Genomic DNA, 22,675 nt, shown 5'->3' on the forward strand with positions numbered 1-22,675 from the left:
AAACATAACTAAAAATGAAATTTAACTTATTACCAATGTAAACAAAAGGGAAAATAGGAAGAATTTACCATGGTGGGGGTGTCTCCCACCTAGCACTTTTAGTTAAAGTCCTTAAGTTGGACATTTGGTGAGCTTCTTGTCATGGTGGCTTGTGCTTGAACTCATCTTGAAACTTCCACCAACGCTTGGACTTCCAATAAGCTCCAACATTTTCAAGTGAAGTCACCAAGTCTTGTTGAAGTTCTTCACACGCTTTGAGCTCCCAAAATTGATCATCTTGTATGCCGGGATCCCAAATCTTATTTCTACACCTGTCTTTAAGTTGATCATCATTGTTCCAACCGGGTGGCAAGCAATCCAAATTCTCAATGAAGTACCAAACTCTTCTCTTAGACCCAACCAATTGATCACTAGTCCAATCCTTGCATCTAGCTCTTGAAATCTCAGTCTTGATGAGTCTTGATTTACAACTCCAACCACTAAACATCCTTCTTTTACACTTAATTCCATAAGACCTCCTAAGTTGGCCATCTGTTTCAAGAATACCATACTCAAGTGGGACAATAAAGTTAATAGAGATAAGTTTTACCCACTCAAATGAAGGAGTAGATGGCAACCTAGGTAGAGAAGTCTCCAACGATCTTGACAAAGCATATTCAACTCCCGTCCATCCTTTTCGAAGGACTTCCACCTTTTTAAAAGATTCTTCACTTTTAAGCTCTTCCTCACTGGATTCATCCAACTCTTCTTTGTCACTCAAATCATAAATATGAGGTTAAGAGAAATCTACCTCAATGTTGCTTTCAATTTTATCGGGAGAAGGTTCTTCTAACTCAAGGATTTCACTTGTGGATGCAAATTCATTACTAGGATGGCTTGATTCATGGTCATCATCACCAAGGGAACTTACCTCTTGATCTATTCCGTCCAATTCTTCATAGGGAACATGCCTTGGAGGTTGTGCACCTTCTTCCTCAACTTCTTTTTCAAGTCCAATAGAGGATGAATCAATTGTAGTAAGAAATTCATCAATTATTGAATCCATCTCTTGATCAACCTCCTCAAAATCTTTAACCATGATATACTTTGGAGGTTGTACACCCTTCTCAACATCAAATTCAAACTTCTTGGAAGGAGGCTCTATGACTTGAGAGGTTCCCATGGACTCTCAACATCTCCTAAGTCTTCAACCACTTCTTCCTCTTCAACAATTACGGCTTCCTCTAATTGTTCTAATACAAAATTACATTCCTCATTTTCTATCGGAGTTCCTAATCTCTCCTTCATGTTACGTTCTTCATTAGATTCTCCACATATAGCCATGGGAGTTCCTTGAGTGTCCAAACGTCGGGAGGCTAATCGATTTACTACCTCTGTCAAGGCAACCGTGAATTCTAGTACCTCCCTTTTCATCTCTTATTGCCCTTGAAGAACAACACCAAGGGTGTCATCCGTTGGAGATTGGAGTGAATATGAGGGTTGAGTATTAGAGGTAAGGGGTGGATCCACACAGGATATCAGAGCTTGGAGTGAATTTTGAAGCTCTCTTTGTCCTTGAAGAATAGCACTAAAGGTATCATTTATGGGAGTTTGGGATGGATAGGAGAGTTCATTGGTTGGGAAAAAAAGCTCATAATACGAAGGTGGTTCTTCTTGATAAGGATATGGAGATGGTGAATATTGATATGGTGGTTCTTGGGAGTAATTGTGTTGGAATAGGGTGGTTCTAAGTATGGCTCGTAAGGCTCATAAGGCTCTTGGTATATGGTGGGTAAGGATTAAGGTCATATGGGGGTGTTTGGTAACATGGGACTTGTGAGTACGGTGATTCAAAACTATCTTGAGGAGGGGGTTCATAGGCATATAGTGGGGTTGTTGGTAGTCACAAGGAGGTCCACCATATCCATTGTCTTCGTATACATTATGGAATGGCTCTTGTTCATAGTGCATCGGAGGAGGTTGTTGCTAAGATGGTTGTCCATAAGCTTGAAGCTCTTCTCACCTTTGATTGTCCCATCCTTGATGCAAGCCTTCATTGTAATCTTCACTTCCTACAACATAATTGTAACCACACCCATAGCCAAAGGGGTGAGAATTCATAGTAATAAGAAAAAATAAAAACAAAAACTAATTAGAAATAATGAAAATAAACTCCTAAACTAGAAACAACTGACAAAGAAACAAAAGGGAAAACATATTCACAATATTCACAATAACCAATAATAAAGCACACGTTTGCAATTCCCCAGCAATGACGCCAAAAATTTGACGAAGGAAAAATGTCGGTAAAGATTTTCACAAAAAAATTGCATTGCAAGTATAGTTCTAAACTGACAATTAAACCTCAATCAAAATTTAATTTGTTTGTTACAATGCAAACCCAATAAAAATAAACCAAAGTATTTAAACCTTGGGTCACCTCTCAAGGAATTGCAGGGAAGTGTTTATTATTGGTTATGATAAAGTATATTTTTGGATTTTGTGATAAGAGACAAGTAACGTAAATAACAAGGAAATAAAATAACAACTAAGAAAAGTTCTAACAAGGATTGAGAATTGGAATTCATATCCTTATTACCATCATCAATTGTGATGGTAATTGCCTTTTGCTCTCACTTAGTTAACTTCTAACAATGAAGGAAAGTCAAGTGAGCAAAATCAATTTAAGTTCACAAGTCCTAATCAAAGACTAGATTTAGTGAAGCCTAAGCCAACTAGCAATTTTCAATCACCAATCAATAAAAGAATTTTGATAACTCAAGATCCTCTAATTGATCAATCCAAGTTAAGAACATAAAAATCTAATTTAAAATCCAACCAAGCATTTTATCAAACACTTGGAAGGCACAAAATAAAGGTATAGAAAAGTAATAATGAATATTAAATCTAAACACCCAATTGAAATAAATTAACAATGACAACTGAAGAAAGCAATAACAATATGAATATATAAATTGCATTAACAAAGATCCAAAGCATCAAGAGTGCATAAACATAAGGATAACAAAGTGAAGGAAATAACAAGTAGAATTGAAGAACAAAGGTGCTAGAACAATAACTTGCAAGGAATTGTAAATAAAAACAGAAATTAAATCTAAATCTAAGAAGAAATTCGAGTAGAAACCCTAAAACCTAGAGAGAGGAGAGAGCCTCTCTCTCTAGAAAACTACATCTAAACCTAACTAATGTGAATGAAAGTATGAATGATTGATTCTCCCTTTCCAGCTCCACTCTGTAGCCTTTAATCAGTAATTTCGGGCCTGAAACTGGGTCAAAAGCAGCCCAGAAATCGCCCCCAGCGAGTTCTGTTAAGTGCAGCATGTGACGCTCTGTCACGCATACGCGTCAACAACGCATACGCGTTGCTGAACAATTCCTGGTCACGCGTACGCGTCGCTTGCCTCTTGCACTGGTCACGCTGATCCTGCGACGCGCACACATGGGTGACGCGTACATGTCACCTAACTGCAACGTAACTATGACAAATTGCATATCATTTTGAAGCCCCGGATGTTAGCTTTCCAACGCAACTGAAACCGCCTCATTTGGACCTCTATAACTCAAGTTATGATCGATTTAGTACGAAGAGATCAGGATTGAAAGCTTATCAATTCCTTCAATTTCTTGTGTTCCTTCCACTTTTGCATGCTTTATTTCCATCCTCTGAGCCATTTCTGCCCTATAAACTCTGAAAACACTTAACAAACATATCACGACATCGAATGGTAGAGAATAAGTATGAGAATAATGGATAAAATTCACTCAATTCAGTACAAAATAAACCGTAAAATAGCGGTTTATCAATCATCACAAGCGAGAAAGGGTAAGTAATTTTCCCTTGCTTGTATTTGTTTTGGCCGAATGGCCTTGTGTGTGTAATAGAGAATGTTGGTTCTTGTTGCGATTAGGGTTCGGTTGCAAAGAGGTAGCAGAGGCAAGCTTTTTGTGTTTGATCAACAAACAAAGTAAGGGATAGGATAGATAGAATGTTACTTGGTTGCTGTACTTGCTTGTATGGATTACTGGTTTATTATGTATATGATTGATGAAGCACCCATATAGAAAGAAATCTGTTTGTGATAGTGCAAAAAAATATATGTTCAATTGTATATATGTACTTGAAGAATTGTGAATGATTGAATTTGAATTTACGGGACTGTGTTGAGATTGGTAACAACTTTAGATAACCAAAGAAAAGCTAAAAGTGTGATTTTAGGGGAGTTATAGTCTAGGGTGTGGAATTTGGCATGTGAGGTTGTTTGAATTGCATTGTGCAAAATTTATGCAATTTCTGCATAATTAGCAGCAGAATGAATGAATTTATGGGAGTAGTCCTGACCAAAATTTTGTATGAAATAATTTTTTTATGAAACTTTAATGTATTTTTAATGACTCATAATTAGGGGTGTCCATGGATCGGATCATATCCGCAGATCCGCGGTATTTATCCGCATCCGATCCGATAATTGCGGATATGATCCGATCCGCAGACTAATCGGATCGGATAGGATCCGATCCGCACCTATTAAGGATCGGATTGCGGATTTCTGTGATGTATCCGCGGATTCGATCCGCAGATCCGCAGATCCGCAAAAAATAATTAAAAAATAAAAAATAAAAAATATATATATGTTAGTTACTTTGTGTTGCAGCCACCACCTAACTTAACCCTAATCTCATTTTGCACTTCACACTTCACAGAGACACAGACCACAGTTCACCCTTCGTCCCTGACTAGTGACTCCTTTCGGACCCTTCCCTTCCTTGTTCCTTGCTTCCTTCCTTCACGGCGCTGAAAGCCTAAGACAAAGTGAAACCCAAATCTCCAGACCCCAATCTCACTCTCACCCATTCACCTATTCTGCCCGTCTGCCGTTCACCCCGCCGTTCAACCCCTGACCGCCAATCTCTCAGACTCTCACGGTCTCACCTATTTTGTCGTTCACCCCGCCGTTCACCCCGTGACTCCCAATCTCTGAGAGTCTCACCTATTATGCCGTTTAGGTCGCCGTTCACCCCCGCCATTCCTGCCTGTGCTGGTCGGCTTCCTCCTCAACGTTGACGACGATGTTTAGATCCTTGAGCAGGCTGTTCAGAGCAACACTAGCAGCAGCTGCTTGGATTCTCTACCTCTCTGGTTGAAAGCCCCAATCTCTCATCCCTAGGCCCTAATCTCATCGCCGCGTTCAGGAGTCAGGACTTTAGTCTTCAGGTAATTTTCATGAGTAACCTGCTGAATTGAAATGCTCTATTTCTCTATTCTGTGTTTGGACTCGATTTTTTGACTTATTTTCAATACATAATAGTAACCTGTTGTAATTACCCTTACTGTTATTGTGTTTTTTAAAGAATTCTGCTCATGTTATTGTTTATATGAATTATGTGAGATGCTGGTGTTCTATACTATGTTTATATGATTTATGTAATTATGAGATGTTTCTTGCAGGATTGTGTTGCTTGAAATGGCTGATAGGCAAGCAGTTACAAACAATACAAGTGGATCTGAGGTAGGGAGCATTCCTACTCCACCAAATGTTGCTGCATCGACACCTTCTGAGTCAGCAAGGGGAGAGAATCAGTGACTAATCCAGCCTCAAGTGATGCTCCTACTGCTGGGACAGAGACACAGACAAGCCAGGTAAACGAAAGGCTAGCAGGCCCCCTTCTATTGTTTGGGATCACTTTAAAAAAAATGCGGAAGAAACTAAAGCTCAATGTAAACATTGCTTGAAATGGTTACAATGTCATAGTCGTAGAGATGACACCTCTAATCTAAAAAAACACATTGGAACTTGTGCGAAGAACCCAGATAATCAAGTTGATAAAAAACAAAAAAACCCTTGTGTTCACAAATTCTAATTTAGATGAGCCACCAACATTGAAGGCAGTAGACTTTAACCAGGAGCGGTGTAGGCTTTCACTTTGTAAGATGATAATAATTGATGAACTCCCATTTAAGTTTGTAGAAAATACTGGATTTAGGGACTTTTGTGGTGAGATGCAACCTCAATTTAAAATCCCAAGTCGTCAGACAGTTGCTAGAGATTGTATGCAATTGTATGTAGAGAAAAAGACCAAACTTAAATCCCTCTTAGAGTTGAACCATCAGATGATTTTTCTAACCACTAACACTTGGACGTCTGTTCAAAACATGAACTATATGTGTGTAACTGCTCATTACATTGATGATGGATGGACGTTGAATAAGAAAATATTGTCTTTTAACTTGATTGCTGATCATACTAGTCCTACCATAGGAAAAGCATTAGAGAAGTGCCTGAAAGATTGGGGTATTCGGAAGCTTTGTACTGTAACTGTAGATAATGCTAGTGCCAACTTTGTTGCTGTGAATACTTTAGTTAGAATTATGCGAGAATGGAATGGTTGTACTATGTTGGGTGGGGAATTTGTCCATCTGAGATGTGCTGCCCATATTTTGAACTTAATTGTTTGCGATGGTTTAAAAGATTTAAGCTCTTCTATTGCTAGGATAAGAACTTCCTGTAAGTTTGTGAAGTCCTCTCCATCTAGATTAGCAACCTTTAGAAGGTGCGCACTTGAGGCAAACATTACTAGTTGTCAAATGATTATTCTTGATGTGCCAACTAGGTGGAATTCTACCTATATGATGTTGGAAGTGGCTGAAAAGTTTGAAAGGGCATTTGCTCGGCTTGCGAGAGAAGATGCTCATTTTGAGAGATATGTTGACGATGAGGGGGGCTTCCTATTGATGAAGATTGGAGTAGAGCTCGTATTTTCATGCGGTTTTTGCAAATTTTCTATCATGCAACTCTTTCATTCTCTAGTTCTTTGAATGTCACCTCAAATACTTTTTTTCATGTATTGTGTAAGATATTATGCACTTTGAATAAATGGATTGTAAGTAATGATTTGGTGTTGCGTGAGATGCCATCAGCTATGAAAGCTGAGTTTGATAAGTATTGGGATGATTCTGATCACCGTTACTCTTCTTCCTCTTTCACTTCAAGTGACAAAGCCAATAAACCATCTTTAAATTATCTAGTGCTTGTTGTTGTGTTCCTTGATCCCCGTTATAAGTTGGAATATATTCAGTTCACTTTGTCTGAGATGTATGGTGAAGGTGAAAAGTCTTCAAGGATCTTCAAAAAATTGAAGGATATTATTGCTAAATTGTTTGAACAATATACCATATGGAATCCTCGCCCCCCTGAAGATACTCAAGATACTAGTTTTTCTTCCGATACTACACCAAATCCTAGTTTAGACACGAGTGACATTGATAGCATTATGATTGAAGACCCTATGAGCAAGTGGAAACAAACATAAAGGATAAAGTTAAGTGAGCTCAAGAAGAATGAGATGGATAGGTATTTGGAAGATGAAGTGGCGGAAGATTTTAGTGGATTTGACATACTAAGGTGGTGGAGAGGAAAGACTCTGAGGTATCGAGTTCTGTCTTGCATGGCTAGAGATATATTAGCCATTCCTGTTTCTACTGTGGCGTCCGAGTCAGTTTTTAGCACCGGAGGTCGTGTCCTTGACCCTTATCGTAGTGCTTTGAGTCCCACCACTGTAGAGGCTTTAATTTGTACTCAAAATTGGTTAAAACCTGCTAAGATTTTGGTTGAGCTTGATGAAGGAGATGCTGCGGTTGATTCAGGTATATAATGAATTGGTTCATTTATTTTTCGCTCTTCTTTATTCTTTATTTTATCCCATTGGCTTTGACATATTTGGTTGTTTAATTGAAAAGAATTTTCTGGAGTTACTAGTGCTAGAGATCCTGAAGTTCAAAGTCAATTACATCCTCCTGAACCATCTTAGGTATTACAAGTTTATAACTAAGTACTTGTATTAGTGTTTAATAACTTAGACTGCTTTTTGTTCAATTTATTCTAACATGTTTTACTAATTTTTCAATATGTATTATTTTAATAGGAATACACTATTCATGTTTGCTGCTGATGGCTGCTGCCTGCTGATTTAAGAAGGGATGGCTCAAGTTTAATTTTTAGGGTGCAAGAAACTTTATTCTCAATGTTCTTTCAACAATCTTAGATTTTAGTGTCTTATAATCTTGGATCAAGTTGTTTTGTTTCTGCTGATAGTTGATAAGCATTTGCAGATTCAGATTGTTTAGATTTTAGTGGGGTACTATGTTGCTGTTTTATTTTAAATAATCTTGGATCAAGTTGTTTTGTTTCTGCTGAAAGTTGATAAGCATTTGCAGATTCAGATTGTTTAGATTTTAATGGAGTACTATGTTGCTGTTTTATTTTAAATAATCTTGGATCAAGTTGTTTTGTTTCTGCTGATAGTTGATAAGCATTTGCATATTCAGATTGTTTAGATTTTAGTGGGGTACTATGTTGCTGTTTTATTTTAAATAATCTTGGATCAAGTTGTTTTGTTTCTGCTGATAGTTGATAAGCATTTGCAGATTCAGATTGTTTAGATTTTAGTGGAGTACTATGTTGCTGTTTTATTTTAAATAATCTTGGATCAAGTTGTTTTGTTTCTGCTGATAGTTGATAAGCATTTGCAGATTCAGATTGTTTAGATTTTAGTGGAGTACTATGTTGCTGTTTTATTTTAAATAATCTTGGATCAAGTTGTTTTGTTTCTGCTGATAGTTGATAAGCATTTGCAGATTCAGATTGTTTAGATTTTAGTGGGGTACTACGTTGCTGTTTTATTTTAAATGAGGCTTTTAGTATTTTAGTGCTTGTTGTTTACTTGTTTTCACTTATTAGAAGTGTTTGTTGGAATCTTTGTTTTTATATTTACTTATCTCTCAGTTTGTATGTTTTAGTAATTTAGTTAGTAGTTATTAAACATGTTATTTATATATTGTATTATTTTACTTTTGTTATTTAGGAAAAAATTGATTAAATTTATTTTAGGAACAAATAGGTTTAAAAGTGTGAAAGAAACATTTTTTATTGAACTTTTTACTTAAAAAGATAATTAAAAAATGAGCTTAATCTTGCGGATATATCCACAATCCGATCCGATCCGATCCGCAAATGTGCGGATCGGATCGGATCGGATCCGATACTGAAAAATGCGGATATTGTATCCGATCCGATCCGATGAGAATTGTGCGGATCGGATCGAATTTTTCGCCATATCCGATCCGATCCGATCCGTGGACACCCCTACTCATAATTTCAAAATTAATTGATAAGTGGATTGGGAGAAATGAAATTTTGAAGATTAATGGTTTCTGCAAAAAATTCTGTCCTCTTACTGCAGAAGCACCAACTTCCAACCCACTTAACTTTTAATTATGATAAGGAATTAAGTTGAAACTAGTGGCAATTTGAAGTTTAATATGTCTATAATCTCCAGTTTAAATTTTAGCTAGATACCACATTTATCCAATTAAATATGATGCAGGGAAGGTGGCTAACTCCCTAAATTCTGAAAATCGTTTTCAAAAAAATAGGGTAACATTTCCGATTGAATAACTTTCTCATACAGCATGATATTGATCCATAATTTATTTTGTTTGAAATCTAAATGAGTCTTATTTGATGTCACCAATTTTGAAAGGCAATAGGTAAAAATTGGATTTTTAATGAATTTATCAAGTTTACTGCTCCTAGCTATTTTTCTGCAATGATAGTAGAATTTTAAAAGATTTGTACAAGTTTCAATTATGGTCGGATTGCCCCAGAACCAAGTTTTATTTTTTAAACCAATAATTTTACAATAACTAAGAGAATTAAAGAGAGTCTAATGACCAATTAAGGATGTCTATGTGATAAATTGTTAAGGAGGGATTGAAAGTACTAAGATTAAAGGAATCCGTAAGGGTAGCACTAGTACCATTTTAAGGAAGATTATGCCCAATTTTCTTTTTGTAAGAATACATGAACTTCGTTAAATGAAAAAGTGTAGACTATCCCTAAAAGAATTAATGTTAAATGGTAATGTGGAGGATGTGTAATCAAATGGTAATGCGGAGGTACGTTTAATAATGTGGTGATACGGAGGTGTGTGTATGCAATTGGTGATGTGGAGGTATAATGAAAAGAAAGAAAACAGTAACCATAAATGGATAATGATTCATAAGAACTGTTTGTTTGAATAGGCCTTTGTGCCAACATGCTAATGCGAAAGTGCTTTCCTGACTGATAGCTTAACATTGCTAATGCAGGAATGTTCGCCTAACTGATAGCCTGTTTCTTACCATGATGCCAAGATATCCTAACTAACATGGGTTCGCCCAAGATGATAATTGTGCCTGACTGACACGGTAAAAAGACCATATTCAGGGTTTGCCTCAAGTAACGTCGGGTTACGGGTAGACAACCGACGCATGAGCTCATGGCCTGCACTAGGTACAGGCATGCATCATAAATTGTTTGTGCATTTGATTGTGATTGTTTATTGTTCATTCTTTCTGCTATGTGCTATCTGCTTCTTGTTAATTTTCTATTCTCTAATTCTTGTTTGTGTTCTAAAGTTGTATAATTACAATTTCTCCAAAGTTTAGATTAAGATAGTAAAACTAGAAATAATTGCCATAAAGAATAGCATAAGGAGCCGCATAACCCCAAAAAAAGATGCCAAGATAGAGTTATGTCAGAACCGCGATACGAAAGTAGCCAAGAGACTTAGCAAGCAAGTTATTACGATAGAGTCAGAACTCTAGGGTTCACGAGAGAGATGTTTTTTCACGGTGTCGCCTTACTGGGAACCATATAGGTTCTCACCCCTTCCTTTTTCTTTTTCCCCCAAAGGGAGGATTTTGACTTGATTGCTGAAATTGGATTTATATTTAGAGAGGAGCATGCATTTTCGGACCCTACAGAAGATACTCGAGACTAGTTTTGAGATAATGCCTACAGACTTGTGTCCCAATGGTGAGAAGAATGTGGGATAAATGGTCTTTATTCCTTAGACTTTGCTTTTCCTCACTTGTGTAGCATTTTTTAGGGGGTAGGACTTGATATTTTTCTTTTCTTTTTTTAGACCAGATACTAGTTAGGGATTTTCTATATGAACCAGATATTTTGAAAAGTTGTCAATTGTATATAAGTTTATAGGTATATCTATATATAGCTAAACATGCTAAGTTTGTATGAACTAACTTAAGACGTATATATGTATGAAAGTTTTTTTGTAATCTTGTTGCCATTTGATTTTGCTATTAGTTTGGTAGTTATTTTATTTGTATATCTTTGATGATGTTTATGATTTTGCTAATGTGTTTGTTAAGAAAAACATATGATAAAAATAAGCTAACATATGTGATTCCGTTAGTACGAAAGGCTCATATGTAGTAAATATTATCGAGTCTAGAGTTTTATAGGATTATTGGAAAGTGACACCTGATGACTGACAGTGATCTGGACCTGCTAGAAATTGGGTCATTACATAGATAAATCCAAATATTGCACCTTCCACCAGAAGCATGGGAACACTACTGACAAGTATGTAATAACCAAAGACCTGTTAGAGCGATTAGCCCGACAAGGTCACCTAGACAAATACATCAGTGGGCACATACAAAATCGCGTCACATCCTCTGCCGACCACACCTCGGCAGGACACTACTCCCGAGATAAAGAGAAGACGACTCATCATCATCATGACCAACCACGAGAAGTTATTAACTGTATTTCAGGAAGCTTCGCATGTGGAGGAGCAACCAGCTCAGCACGGAAACGTATATACCGAGCTATGCTCTCGGTAGAAGGCAATCCAAGTGCAACTCAAACTACTCCACACCTTCCACAAATGACGTTTTGAGAGTCTGATTTTCATACAAACACAACAAATTTAGATGATCCAATTGTGATTTTCATCCAGTTAGGAGACCTTTTGGTTCATAAAGTGTTACAAGACCCTATAGTGCAGATGTTTTATTCTATTCAATATTCCAAAAAATAAAACTAAGCAATAACTTACTCCAACCTTCCACTGGAGACCTGGTCGGATTTTTAGGTGAGCGTGTTCCGGTATTAGGATCTGTGTGGTTATAAACCACACTGGGTAATCATCCTTTATCTAAAACTGCGGATGTGCAATACTTAATTAGTTGTTGACTGCTTTAGTCCTTATAATTTAATATTTGACCGACTTTTTTTAAATAAGTTCGGCGCTATTATCTCTACCATTCCTCTTTGTGTTAAGTTTTCTGTGCATGATGATCTTACCACAACTATTCACAGTGATCATCGTGAAACTCGGCAGTGTTACAACATTAGTCTCAAACTGCCAAATCGAGAAAGAAAAATTAATTAAAAATTAATTTTTTTGAAATAATTAAATCTTGATTCTATTTATTAATCACAAAATTAGTATTCTCTCCAAATTATATGTAATAAATATTTGAAAGAAGAAAAATAAAAATATAAATTAAAAAATAAGTAATAAAAGTTGAAAACTAAATAAAAAAATTTGAAAATATGTACATAATAATAATAATAACAATAATATATTTTTTTACGTGAATAATACTATGGAATTGTTTTTTAATTATATTTAATTATATTTAATTATAAATTTAATGTATTTTTTATAATTTTATAAATTTATTTGAATTGTATTATTTTATTAATTTTATTTTTTGTAGGCCAAAAAAATAGAGAGAGATAGAGAATAAGTGAGAAAAGAGAAAGAAAGATAAAAAAAGAAAATTGTTAATTTTAAAAAATATATTTTAATTATAATAAAAAATATCTCATAGTATATTTTGGTTTGTCAAATTAATAATATAAAATATAAAATATAACTTATAAGTTATATGTCAGGTGAAAATAGTAAAGAGAAAATAATAGAAAAGGTGAGAAAGATAGATAAGATGATGGGGAAAAATTTATTAATTTTAGAGAAAATATTTCATCTCAATTTTAATAAGAGAGTGTCATGTGATATATTTGATTGTTAAATTAATAATGTAATATAGTTATATATATTTTAATTTTAATTTTAACTTTAGTTTTAAATTCAATTCCAATTAAAGGATGTCATGTTGTATATTTTGATTGTCAAATTTATAATTAATTATTGATAATGATATATAAAAAAAATAGAGGAGGAGGAGGAGGAGAGAACGTAACTCTTTAATTTTGAAGAAAAAAAATTAATTTCAATTCTAATACCAAAGTGACATGTGGCACAATTTTACTTCTCTTTAATTTTGAAGAAAAAAATTAATTTCAATTTTAATATCAAAGTGATATGTGACATATTTTAATTGTAAAATTAATAATGTATAATAGTTAATAAATTTTTGTATCAAAGCCAAATTGAAATTAAAGAAGTATTATTCTCTAATTTGACATACAAAAATGTTTGAAATAAATTTACTAAAAACAACTAAAACTTATCCTCTTTATTGTTCTTTAATATATATAAAAGGTTCAAATAGAGTTCACCCAAATGACCCGGCCAATCTATTAATCTATCAATTTATAATTATAAAGATGGCTAGCAAAATAGTGAAATTACATCCACAAGCTTCCTTGGTCGAACACGTGTTCTCAATGTAATTACATTCCTGCCCTACATATACATCTTTATTTACAACTTCTGTCCTTTTTTATCTTTCTTTTAACCTATTTGAAGCTGAAAAGTTGAGGACACTACTTATCTCTCAAACTCTCTCTCCTGTAATGTTGTGATCTATTTCAAGGTCCCTATTTATCTACTGGATCGAAGGCAGTGGTGGCTTCAGCAATCCCCAAATCACTCTTTTGAGTTCAAATGCTGCTTTGTGATTGGTTTTGTGGTATAAACATGGGATTGCCGAGTAATTATCTCCCAGGTAATTGTTCTAATCTTTGGTTAATAGGATTATGGGAAAGTTCCAGCAATTTTGGGCGGGATCTCTAAAAAATTTTCAAATTTCAATCCTTTTGGTAAGATTAGATAGTAAGGTGTAAATAATTCTTTCGTTTTGCCGCGCATGCGTGGTTTGGAATCAAGGATATAAATAGAGCATGTTGGTTATGCAATGAACTCACCAATTTCAAATAGTGTATATCTTTTACTCACATAAGCGGTTTGGAATCAGAGGCTTCTAGGTTTTTAAATCGCAGATGTCTATGAGTCAACATAGGGGTAGCATGAATCAAATTGTTGATCGTGTTGCAGATATCAATCCAACAAAGTTAGGTTGGAATTTAGTGGTTGGTGTTGTCCGTTTATACGAGTTATGCAGCCAATCCAATCCTGCTGATGTTTATAGCTTAGAGATGGTGCTGCAAGATGAACAGGTATTTTATTTCTATGCTGATTGTAATTTATTGGCATTGTGGTTATATAGTTGGTTGGCATTTGTGGTCTTATTAGTTATTTTTTTATATTTTCAGGGTGATCGGATACATTGTTCAATCCCAAAAGGAAATATTGTGGTATTCAAGACCTTGATACGTGAGAATGGAATATACTCGATGAGAAATTTCATTGTTAAAGGAAATAACAATTTGGTGAAGACAACGGGGCACAAATATAAATTGAATTTTTACATGAAGACATGTGTTTCACGTCTTCCCAGTGATACGTTTCATTTAAATCCTTTTAGTTACGTTCCATTCCCTGAAATTGAGGCAATGGTTGGAATGAATCGCATTCACCTGTTAGGTAAATTTCTATAATATGTAGTGTTCGGTCCATTTGTTTCTGTTGGTTTCATAATTTGGTTTTAATTGTGGTTTCCTTTTTTTTTGTCATTTTACAGATTTCATCGGTCAGGTGATGGGTAAGGAAAATGCTCAAGATATGGTTACGAAATCCGGCCAGCAGAGTAAATGCATTGCACTTTACCTGGAGGATTTAGAGTTAGTTTTTTTGTGTTATTAATGGGTTTGTTTATATATAATGTGCTCTGCCGAAATTCCTTTATCATTGTGAATAATCCTTATGTCATTGTTTAGGCAGAATAGGATGAAGTGCACCCTCTATGGTGAATCTGTAGATAAAGTAATTAGTTTCATGGATAAACCAGAAAACGAGCCAGTCATCTTGGTGGCACAGTTGTTTAAGCCACATTTCTACTTGAATGAAGTCAGTGTTCAAAACAGTCTTTATGCTTCTCGGGTTTTTTTCAATCCAGATATTCCTGATGTTGTATCATTTAAGAATAGGTAATTATAGTATGTATTAGAACTGTTATTTATTTGGTGAAGATTTATTATTAAAGGATATGCATTCTGATGTATTATTCGCTTTAGCTTAATGAAACAGGGTGAGAGAGCGTCACAGCCTATTAGTCACATTGATAGGCAACCTCAATACTCTGTTAGTCATGAGCTTTCAGCCGGGGCATTTCCAGTAAAGACAATTGAGGAGATTCTTAACATGACAACTGTGTGTTTTTTTATTCCTGTTAGTCCGTATTAGTTAAATGATTTAAATCATTTTCTTTACGTTTTTTATTTACGTGTTGTAGGAAACATTGTGCTGGGTTGTTGGAACAATTGTCTCCATTGAGGTTGGTGCTACAGATTGGTTTTATGCTTCGTGTAAGACCTGCCCGAGAAAAGTTAAGGAGAACAAAGATCGATATTTTTGCGAGTACTGTGGAAAAGTGGGGTTTAATCCTCCGTTGAGGTTGTGGAATTGATTTATAAGTAGTTATGATAATGTGAACAAAGTCTGAATAATAGAAAAGCTTGTGTTGCCTAAATGTGTTGACATTATTGCTTTGTAGGTATCGGCTTAATGTTGTCATCACTGATGGAACTGGATGTGTTAATGTTATAATATGGAATCAAGAAGCCAAATTGATTATGGGAAAGCCTGCAGGTGACATGAGAGACCTGAGTGTAAGATAATATTTTCATTCTTTTCTTTCATATAAGATTATGCTATACAGTTTAAAAGTGTTTTGTGTCTTACATATTAGCTTGATACCTTGAATTAGCAGAAATCTGAAAGCATTAATTCCTACCCAAAAGCTTTTGACTCACTGCTTGAGAGGAAGTTCCTTTTTAAAATATCCGTTGGAAAGAAAAATATTAGTACTCTTGACCAGGTATATAATGTAATTAAGATAAGTGATGATGTCTCACTTATTGGAATGTATAGCTCCCAAGCTTCCTCTGCAGAAATTGAGGTCTGTTTTCAACCATTGTCAAAAATTTAGGTTCTTATACATAAGTTTTTTTTTCCTATTTTTCATTGGTTTGGTATGTTTTGGCTTAGGGTGCGGATCCAAGTGTTTCAAATTTGTTGGCTATAAGTGGACAAACTGATAATGAGTCGGACGGAATTGGTGTAGCAGTTGTTTCTTTATCAAAGGTCAGTAATAGATTCTTATAATTTCCTTATATAAAAACTTATTTAACAATCCATTAAAAATCCTGAATTTGAGAAATTTGTTGGATTGTGCAGGACTCTGTAATGGAAAGTAATTCTGATATAGGGTTGGAAACTCCTGCCAAATCTACGGGTGTTGAATTTGTTTCAAATTCTACAATAATGGTTGGGATGGATAGTCCAGATGTGCAAGGTTCCAGCAACAAGACCACGAGACGTGGAGCTGGCAAACGAAAGATTGAGTGAAGATCTATTATAGTTATTGTTGTTTATAGTTTTAGATGTAGTTGGTCGTAGGCTGAAGTATAGAGAAGTATGTCTTTTGCTAATGTTTCCAATTTACATGTCTTAGTGCTGTTTATTTACGTATGAAGTAATGTGGTTGACCATCTAAGTTTCGGTATCAATCTGTGTTGTTAAGTGTAACCCTTTATGGTTAAATGTTATTGAAGTTAACATATTATGTGCAAATATTATTTCTTATTTAAAGAGTACCTTCTTTTAATATCAATTTATATATATTCAATAGGTTAATCCAGAGGCAGGTGTGTAATGAAAACTTACCAATCTTTTGATTAAATTTTTATCAATTTTAGGAAAGATTTTTATGGGGATTATCATTTTTGCACATCAGATTTATTTGTATTTGTATCTGAACCGCATAAATATAACGACATTTCAACAAAACAAGGGCCTCTGAACATTAATAAATATATTTTGTTAGTTACATTTGGTTACCATTAGCTATTACAACCTTATATAAAATAGTTGTGGAATAAAAACTCAGAATTCCATAGGAGATTAATTGGAAAATATTTAACAAGGTAGTATAAAATTATTAGCTTTTTTGGTTACCATTAGCTATTACAACCTTATATAAATAGTTGTGGAATAAAAACTTAGAATTCCATAGGAGATTAATTGAAAAATATTTTACAACGTAGTATAAAATTATTAGCTAATAGAAAAAATATCCATGTAAACAATTATTTTGTTTAGATTCAACAATAAGATATGACATGTATTCAACTAATGTTAACCAAATTAACTTTATTAACATTTTTTGAGGTAGGCTATTGAGTTATAAAATAAACATCACCTATACTATCTAGAATAACCATCTGAGTACTAGGGATAATAAACATCTCAGGTCAATTTTCGAGATCACCAAAGATCGAACTCTTGACCTTTCAGACTTAGAGTTCTTATACCATGTAATAATACCACTCATTTCAAAAGCTTCAATTGATGTGAAAAGGTAACATTACTGATTATATCTCTAATACTTCTTAAATCTCTATTGTACACATTGTACAAACATTCCATTAGCTCCCTATACTTTCTCAAAAAATATAACATTAGAAACCACATCTATAATAAAATTTATGTAATCTCTTCACTAATTAATAAAGGGTCCTTATGGTTAGATCAGACTTTATGTTATCTCCAACTCTAAATGATTATTTTAACTCATATGTAATAGAGAATACATGAATACATGAATATATATGTTTTTAAATGAGAAGATAAAAAATCTGTGTTTCTCCTGACATAAGGAATAAATTTTTTTAAGGGAAAGATGGTAGAAACAAAAGAAAAAAATGATAGCTAAAATAAACGGTCTGTGTCAATATTAATGGAAAATCTAAGGAGAGATTATGCCGCTTAAAGATATACAATTGCCACAGAGAGTCTGCACTCGATTAATTGCATTAATGGCGTTCATTTGTTAATGTCGACATAAACTCTCCCTTAACTTTATTAGCTTTAAAATCTTTGCAATGATCCCCATCAATCAATCAGAATTTGGATATTCATTTATATATCATGTAAAATATACTGAAATAAACAATTTCATTCGATGGTAACCCTTTGAAGCAAAATGTTGATAAGCCGTCATTATTGAAAGTAAGACTAGACTAACTCATTTAATTGACTAGAAAGAAATGACTGATCTTAAAGGACGGTATCAAGAAATGTGAAGTATTTGCTATATAAAGCCTGGTATATTAGCTATCATTATTTAGTGCTGAGAAATTAGCATTTTATCATAAAATGATTATTCAAAATTTGTGAGTCCCTACAAGCATGAAAATAGTCAACTTAATTTTTATGATTTCATACCTTAATAGGGAAACACTTCGCTATAAAATGGCCTCAACTGAGCTACCATTTCATATTCAAAAAATAAACAAGTAACTAACACTTATAACTATCAATAGACTCTTTTCTTTCATTGTCTTTGCCTTACTTCTCAGTTACAAAAATGAGTGACATTCCCCCTAAGGGAGTCATCCTGCCAGACCTTCCTAATGAGATCATGCTTGGGATATTTCATCGTTGTGATGCAAGAACGCTTTTAAGTGTTCGATCAACATGCCGCTATTGGAGAAACAAACTTAACTCCTATGAGTTCATAACAGAAATGGGAACAAGATGGAAAAGCAATGGTTGCTCCCTCTTTGCACATTTCGGATTCTCATCTAGGTGGGCTACTCCCCTAGATTGGATGATGAAAATTAATGCATGGAGTGGTCAAACCTCTGCATTCCAATTTCCATTTTTGTTAACACAAGAGGGATGGTTTCACATTATTGGTGTTCAGAATGGTATATTTTGTATACGTTATTGTTCTATGGGGAAAAGAACCTTTATACTTACTTGGAACCCAACAACTAGGAAGTCTAGCATCATGAATGATCCTGGAAAACATTATTGTGATGATTGTGCTTTTTTTTTCTCATTTGTTTACTATCCCAGGTCCGTTAATTATGCAATTGTCCACCTATTCAAGGAAAAGCCCGAAAGTCCTGGATGGACATTAACAATGTCTACAAATTTAGTCAGGGGTTGGAATGTGTCGCTCACATGTCCACCCTACGTTGATAGACTGGATCCTGATTACGTTTCCCTTGATGGTGTTATTTATTGGGTAAGTTGCTTACTTCATGAGGAGGATGTTGACCCTCCATGTATTGTATCATTCTCTGTAGTAACATTTACTTTTCATAAATATTCCCTCCCAACTGAAGCTCATGCCCATTGCCATAATCTGTTGATCCGAAATGATAAGCTCTGTCTGGCTACAAATAATCATGATGATCAGTCATATAGCTCTACCATTTGGCAAGCTGATGCTATCAATGATGATATTATTTGGAGCAAGCTATATACGTTTAATGGTATTGGAGTTCCTTACATACCTGCACTATTTGTTGATGATAACCTTTTACACATCATGGAAAGGCATCTACCAATGCTGGATATGGATGGTATGAAGTCGACTTATTTCCATATTCTCAAGTACAACGAAACAAATCACACAAGGAAAACAGTTCGGTGGATCCAATATGACAGCTACGTGAAAATGAAATCAATCCATAAGTTCAACGAAAGTTTCTTCCCAGTCTAATTTACAATTTTAATGTCTTCTTTGTTATATTTGGTGTGCTGGTAGTATCTGTCTGTTTTTAGTTTTCTATCATATTTTGTTTAAATCTTTTTTGCTGTCATTAGTTGTTAGCAGTTGTATTAGTTTAGCGTTAGTTTGAACGGGAAAGATTGCTCACGAAAATATATGTCATATGCCCATATCTACTTTTAAATTAATAGTAACATCTCACTTTTTCTTAGTGATGACTTGGTATTATGTATTCATTTTACCTGTGCAATCTTCATGGCTATTAAATTGTGAAGGGTTTGAATTTATATATTACTTTCAAATTCATAAATTTATATGTTTATTGCAGTTTCACTGTAAATTGTAGTAAGATTATATCAATAGTGGATCATACAATGTTTCAATCATAACTTACTATTGAGTTATACCTAATTGGATCCAATATACACAGTCCATACTAAGATTTATTTTTAATTTACATAAATATATGGACATATTTCCTTATAACTTATTTTTTACAAAAAAAATTATTTTCACTTTCTTCAATTTTAACCGAATGTTCTTATTTAAATTAGTACATAACTGTACAAAAATGTACCAGATATTATACAATATAAATATAAACAAAAAAATATACAATAAAAAACAAACTCTTGATTCAATCGGATAACTAGCTTTGTTAAGTTTATCACTAAAATTTTTTTGTGTAAAGAAAAAAAAACAAGATAGATTTAAAAAAAATTAGCATACATAAGTCAAAGAAATAATATGTAAATTACATACATAATCACATAAAATTTTTCAGAAATTTATAATTATAATATGCATTAAAGTCAAAAGATATATGCAATTAAAGGTATTCAATTACCTAAATTATTTTTTTGATATTTTAATGTTAAAGGTAATTAATTATAGTCAGTTAGAGTACATAAAGAGTACATATAGTTAATCACAATACTTTTTTTATTTTCTTTCCTTATTTATTTAAAATTTTAAAAATGAATACGTGACAATTTTTTTCATTTTGGTTCTAAAATTAAGCTATTACGGATATATCCTATGCAAATTGAAAACTGTAAAGAAAGGATAGAAACAAAATAAAATGTAGGGAGGGTTTTGAAATTTTTAAAAAAATTTAAAGCCAAAAAATTTACTTTACTTGATCTATAATTCTTAGTTAAAAACTTACATCCTAATTAATTATATTAGTTACAGGTATTATTATTGTATCTGATTTTTTTTTTAAAGAGAAAATTTCAATCCCCTCCCCTGCGAGATGCGAAAATGACGCTCCCCTCCTCTCTGTTTATAAAATGTATATTTTCCTCCCTTATAACCTTTAAAAAAAACCTCCTCTTTAATCCAGTTTAAAATTTTTTATGTTAACTTTATATATTTTTCAAGAAAAAATAAATTATTTTTTACAAAAAAATCCTTTAACGTAAATTTTATTTTTTTTAATGAAATTTTGCTTGCGAAAGTACCTTTTAATAAATTAGTTTTTTATTGACAAAATTAAATTTTGACCAAAATAATTTTAAAAAATTCAATAATTAAAATATTGTTTTCTAAGATTCTCTTCAATAATTTTTTGATTATTAAATTATGATTTTAATAAATTTTTTGTTTACAATTTTTTTATTATACTATTAATTTTTCGATATCAATGTATATTATTTAAACTTTAAATAAAAAAATTTTACAATTGTTAATGTGTATAACAATTAATATATATTGATTTTGAAAAATAATCTTACTAATATATTTTTGAATATTAAAATAATTTATATTGATATCAAAAAATTAATAGTAAAATATAAAAATTGTTAGAAAAAATTTTGGTCAAATCATAATTTAATAATTAAAAAATTGTTAAAGGGTATCTTAGAAAAAATTAATTTTATTATTAAACTTTTCTAAAAATATTTTTGGTCAAAATATAATTTAAGCAATAAAAAATAATTTATTAAAAGGTATTTTGGCAAGCAAAATTTAATCAAAATAAATTAAATTTTTTGTTAAAGAATATTTTTTTAAAAAAAATTTATTTTTCGTTGAAAAATGGATATAATTAACACAAAATATTTAAAATGTATTAAAGAATAGGTTTTTTAAAAGTTATAAGGGACGAGAATATACGTTTTAAAAACAGAAGAGAGAAAAGTGTCATTTTAGCATCTCATAGGGGAGGGGAGTGAAATTTTCTCTTTTTAAAAAAATCCTGATATGAAATTTTAATAACTTGAAAACATACCTGAACAAGTTTTGTTTTAAATTTATTTAATACAACAACAGAATTGACACGCAAGATTGATAGGCAACTTTTGCAAACTTTGGAATAGGAATAAATTACAAAATGTAGCCATGCTATTTAAAATGTGAAACATAATTCAAAGCCAAAAAACTTACTTTACTCAATATAGAATTATTAGTTAAAAACTTATATCTTAATAAATTATATTAGTTATAAGTATTATATCTGATAATTTTTTATAATTGCTGATATAAAATAGTTAAAGTCAGCAGAAAAGACTGCCATTAAAAAAATGCCATAGAATATTTTATGTTATTCATGAGTGATATTGACAAAATATTAAAATGATGCTCTAAATTTTCTGCTATTTGACCCAAATGTTAAAAATTCAAATAGTACACAACTAAACAAGTTTTTAAATTTAGTGAGCACCGATGAAATGTAAAAAATAAGGACAACTTTCTCCCCAGGTTAATATATTTACCTTTTTAGGATTTTTTATTAAAAGCATGGTTTATGTTATAGAAACTATAATTTGTAGGTTTCCAATTCATCGGGGAGATTTTGTTCTCTATAGCCTACACAAATGACAGTATATAGTATCGACAATTAGTCCTGTATCGACAATCTATCATATCAAGGTATCTGAAATAGTATTACTTTAGCAACACAGTAAACAATGCATTGACTTTTATTAAAAAAACTTAATATTTTATACTCAAAGAATGACTACACATTGACAAAACTAAAAATGACTTTGAAGA

General features: G+C 32.9%; 2 protein-coding genes across 2 annotated transcripts; both read left to right on the forward strand.

Moving 5' to 3' along the window:
* Positions 1 to 14,036: 14,036 nt before the first annotated feature.
* LOC130950045 (replication protein A 70 kDa DNA-binding subunit B-like) lies at positions 14,037 to 16,503 on the forward strand. The gene is made up of 10 exons (XM_057878609.1): positions 14,037 to 14,213; positions 14,310 to 14,580; positions 14,678 to 14,777; positions 14,874 to 15,083; positions 15,171 to 15,306; positions 15,389 to 15,549; positions 15,650 to 15,764; positions 15,866 to 16,054; positions 16,144 to 16,239; positions 16,333 to 16,503. The coding sequence occupies exons 1-10, from the start codon at positions 14,037 to 14,039 to the stop codon at positions 16,501 to 16,503; spliced, it is 1,626 nt and encodes a 541-aa protein (XP_057734592.1).
* A 2,020-nt stretch (positions 16,504 to 18,523) lies between these two features.
* On the forward strand, positions 18,524 to 19,669 carry LOC130950046 (uncharacterized). The gene has a single exon (XM_057878610.1). It carries the CDS (start codon positions 18,524 to 18,526, stop codon positions 19,667 to 19,669), a length of 1,146 nt encoding a protein of 381 aa, XP_057734593.1.
* The last annotated feature ends 3,006 nt before the right edge of the window (positions 19,670 to 22,675 follow it).

Source organism: Arachis stenosperma, chromosome 9 (genome assembly GCF_014773155.1).
Source record: "Arachis stenosperma cultivar V10309 chromosome 9, arast.V10309.gnm1.PFL2, whole genome shotgun sequence".
Lineage (NCBI taxonomy): Eukaryota > Viridiplantae > Streptophyta > Magnoliopsida > Fabales > Fabaceae > Arachis > Arachis stenosperma.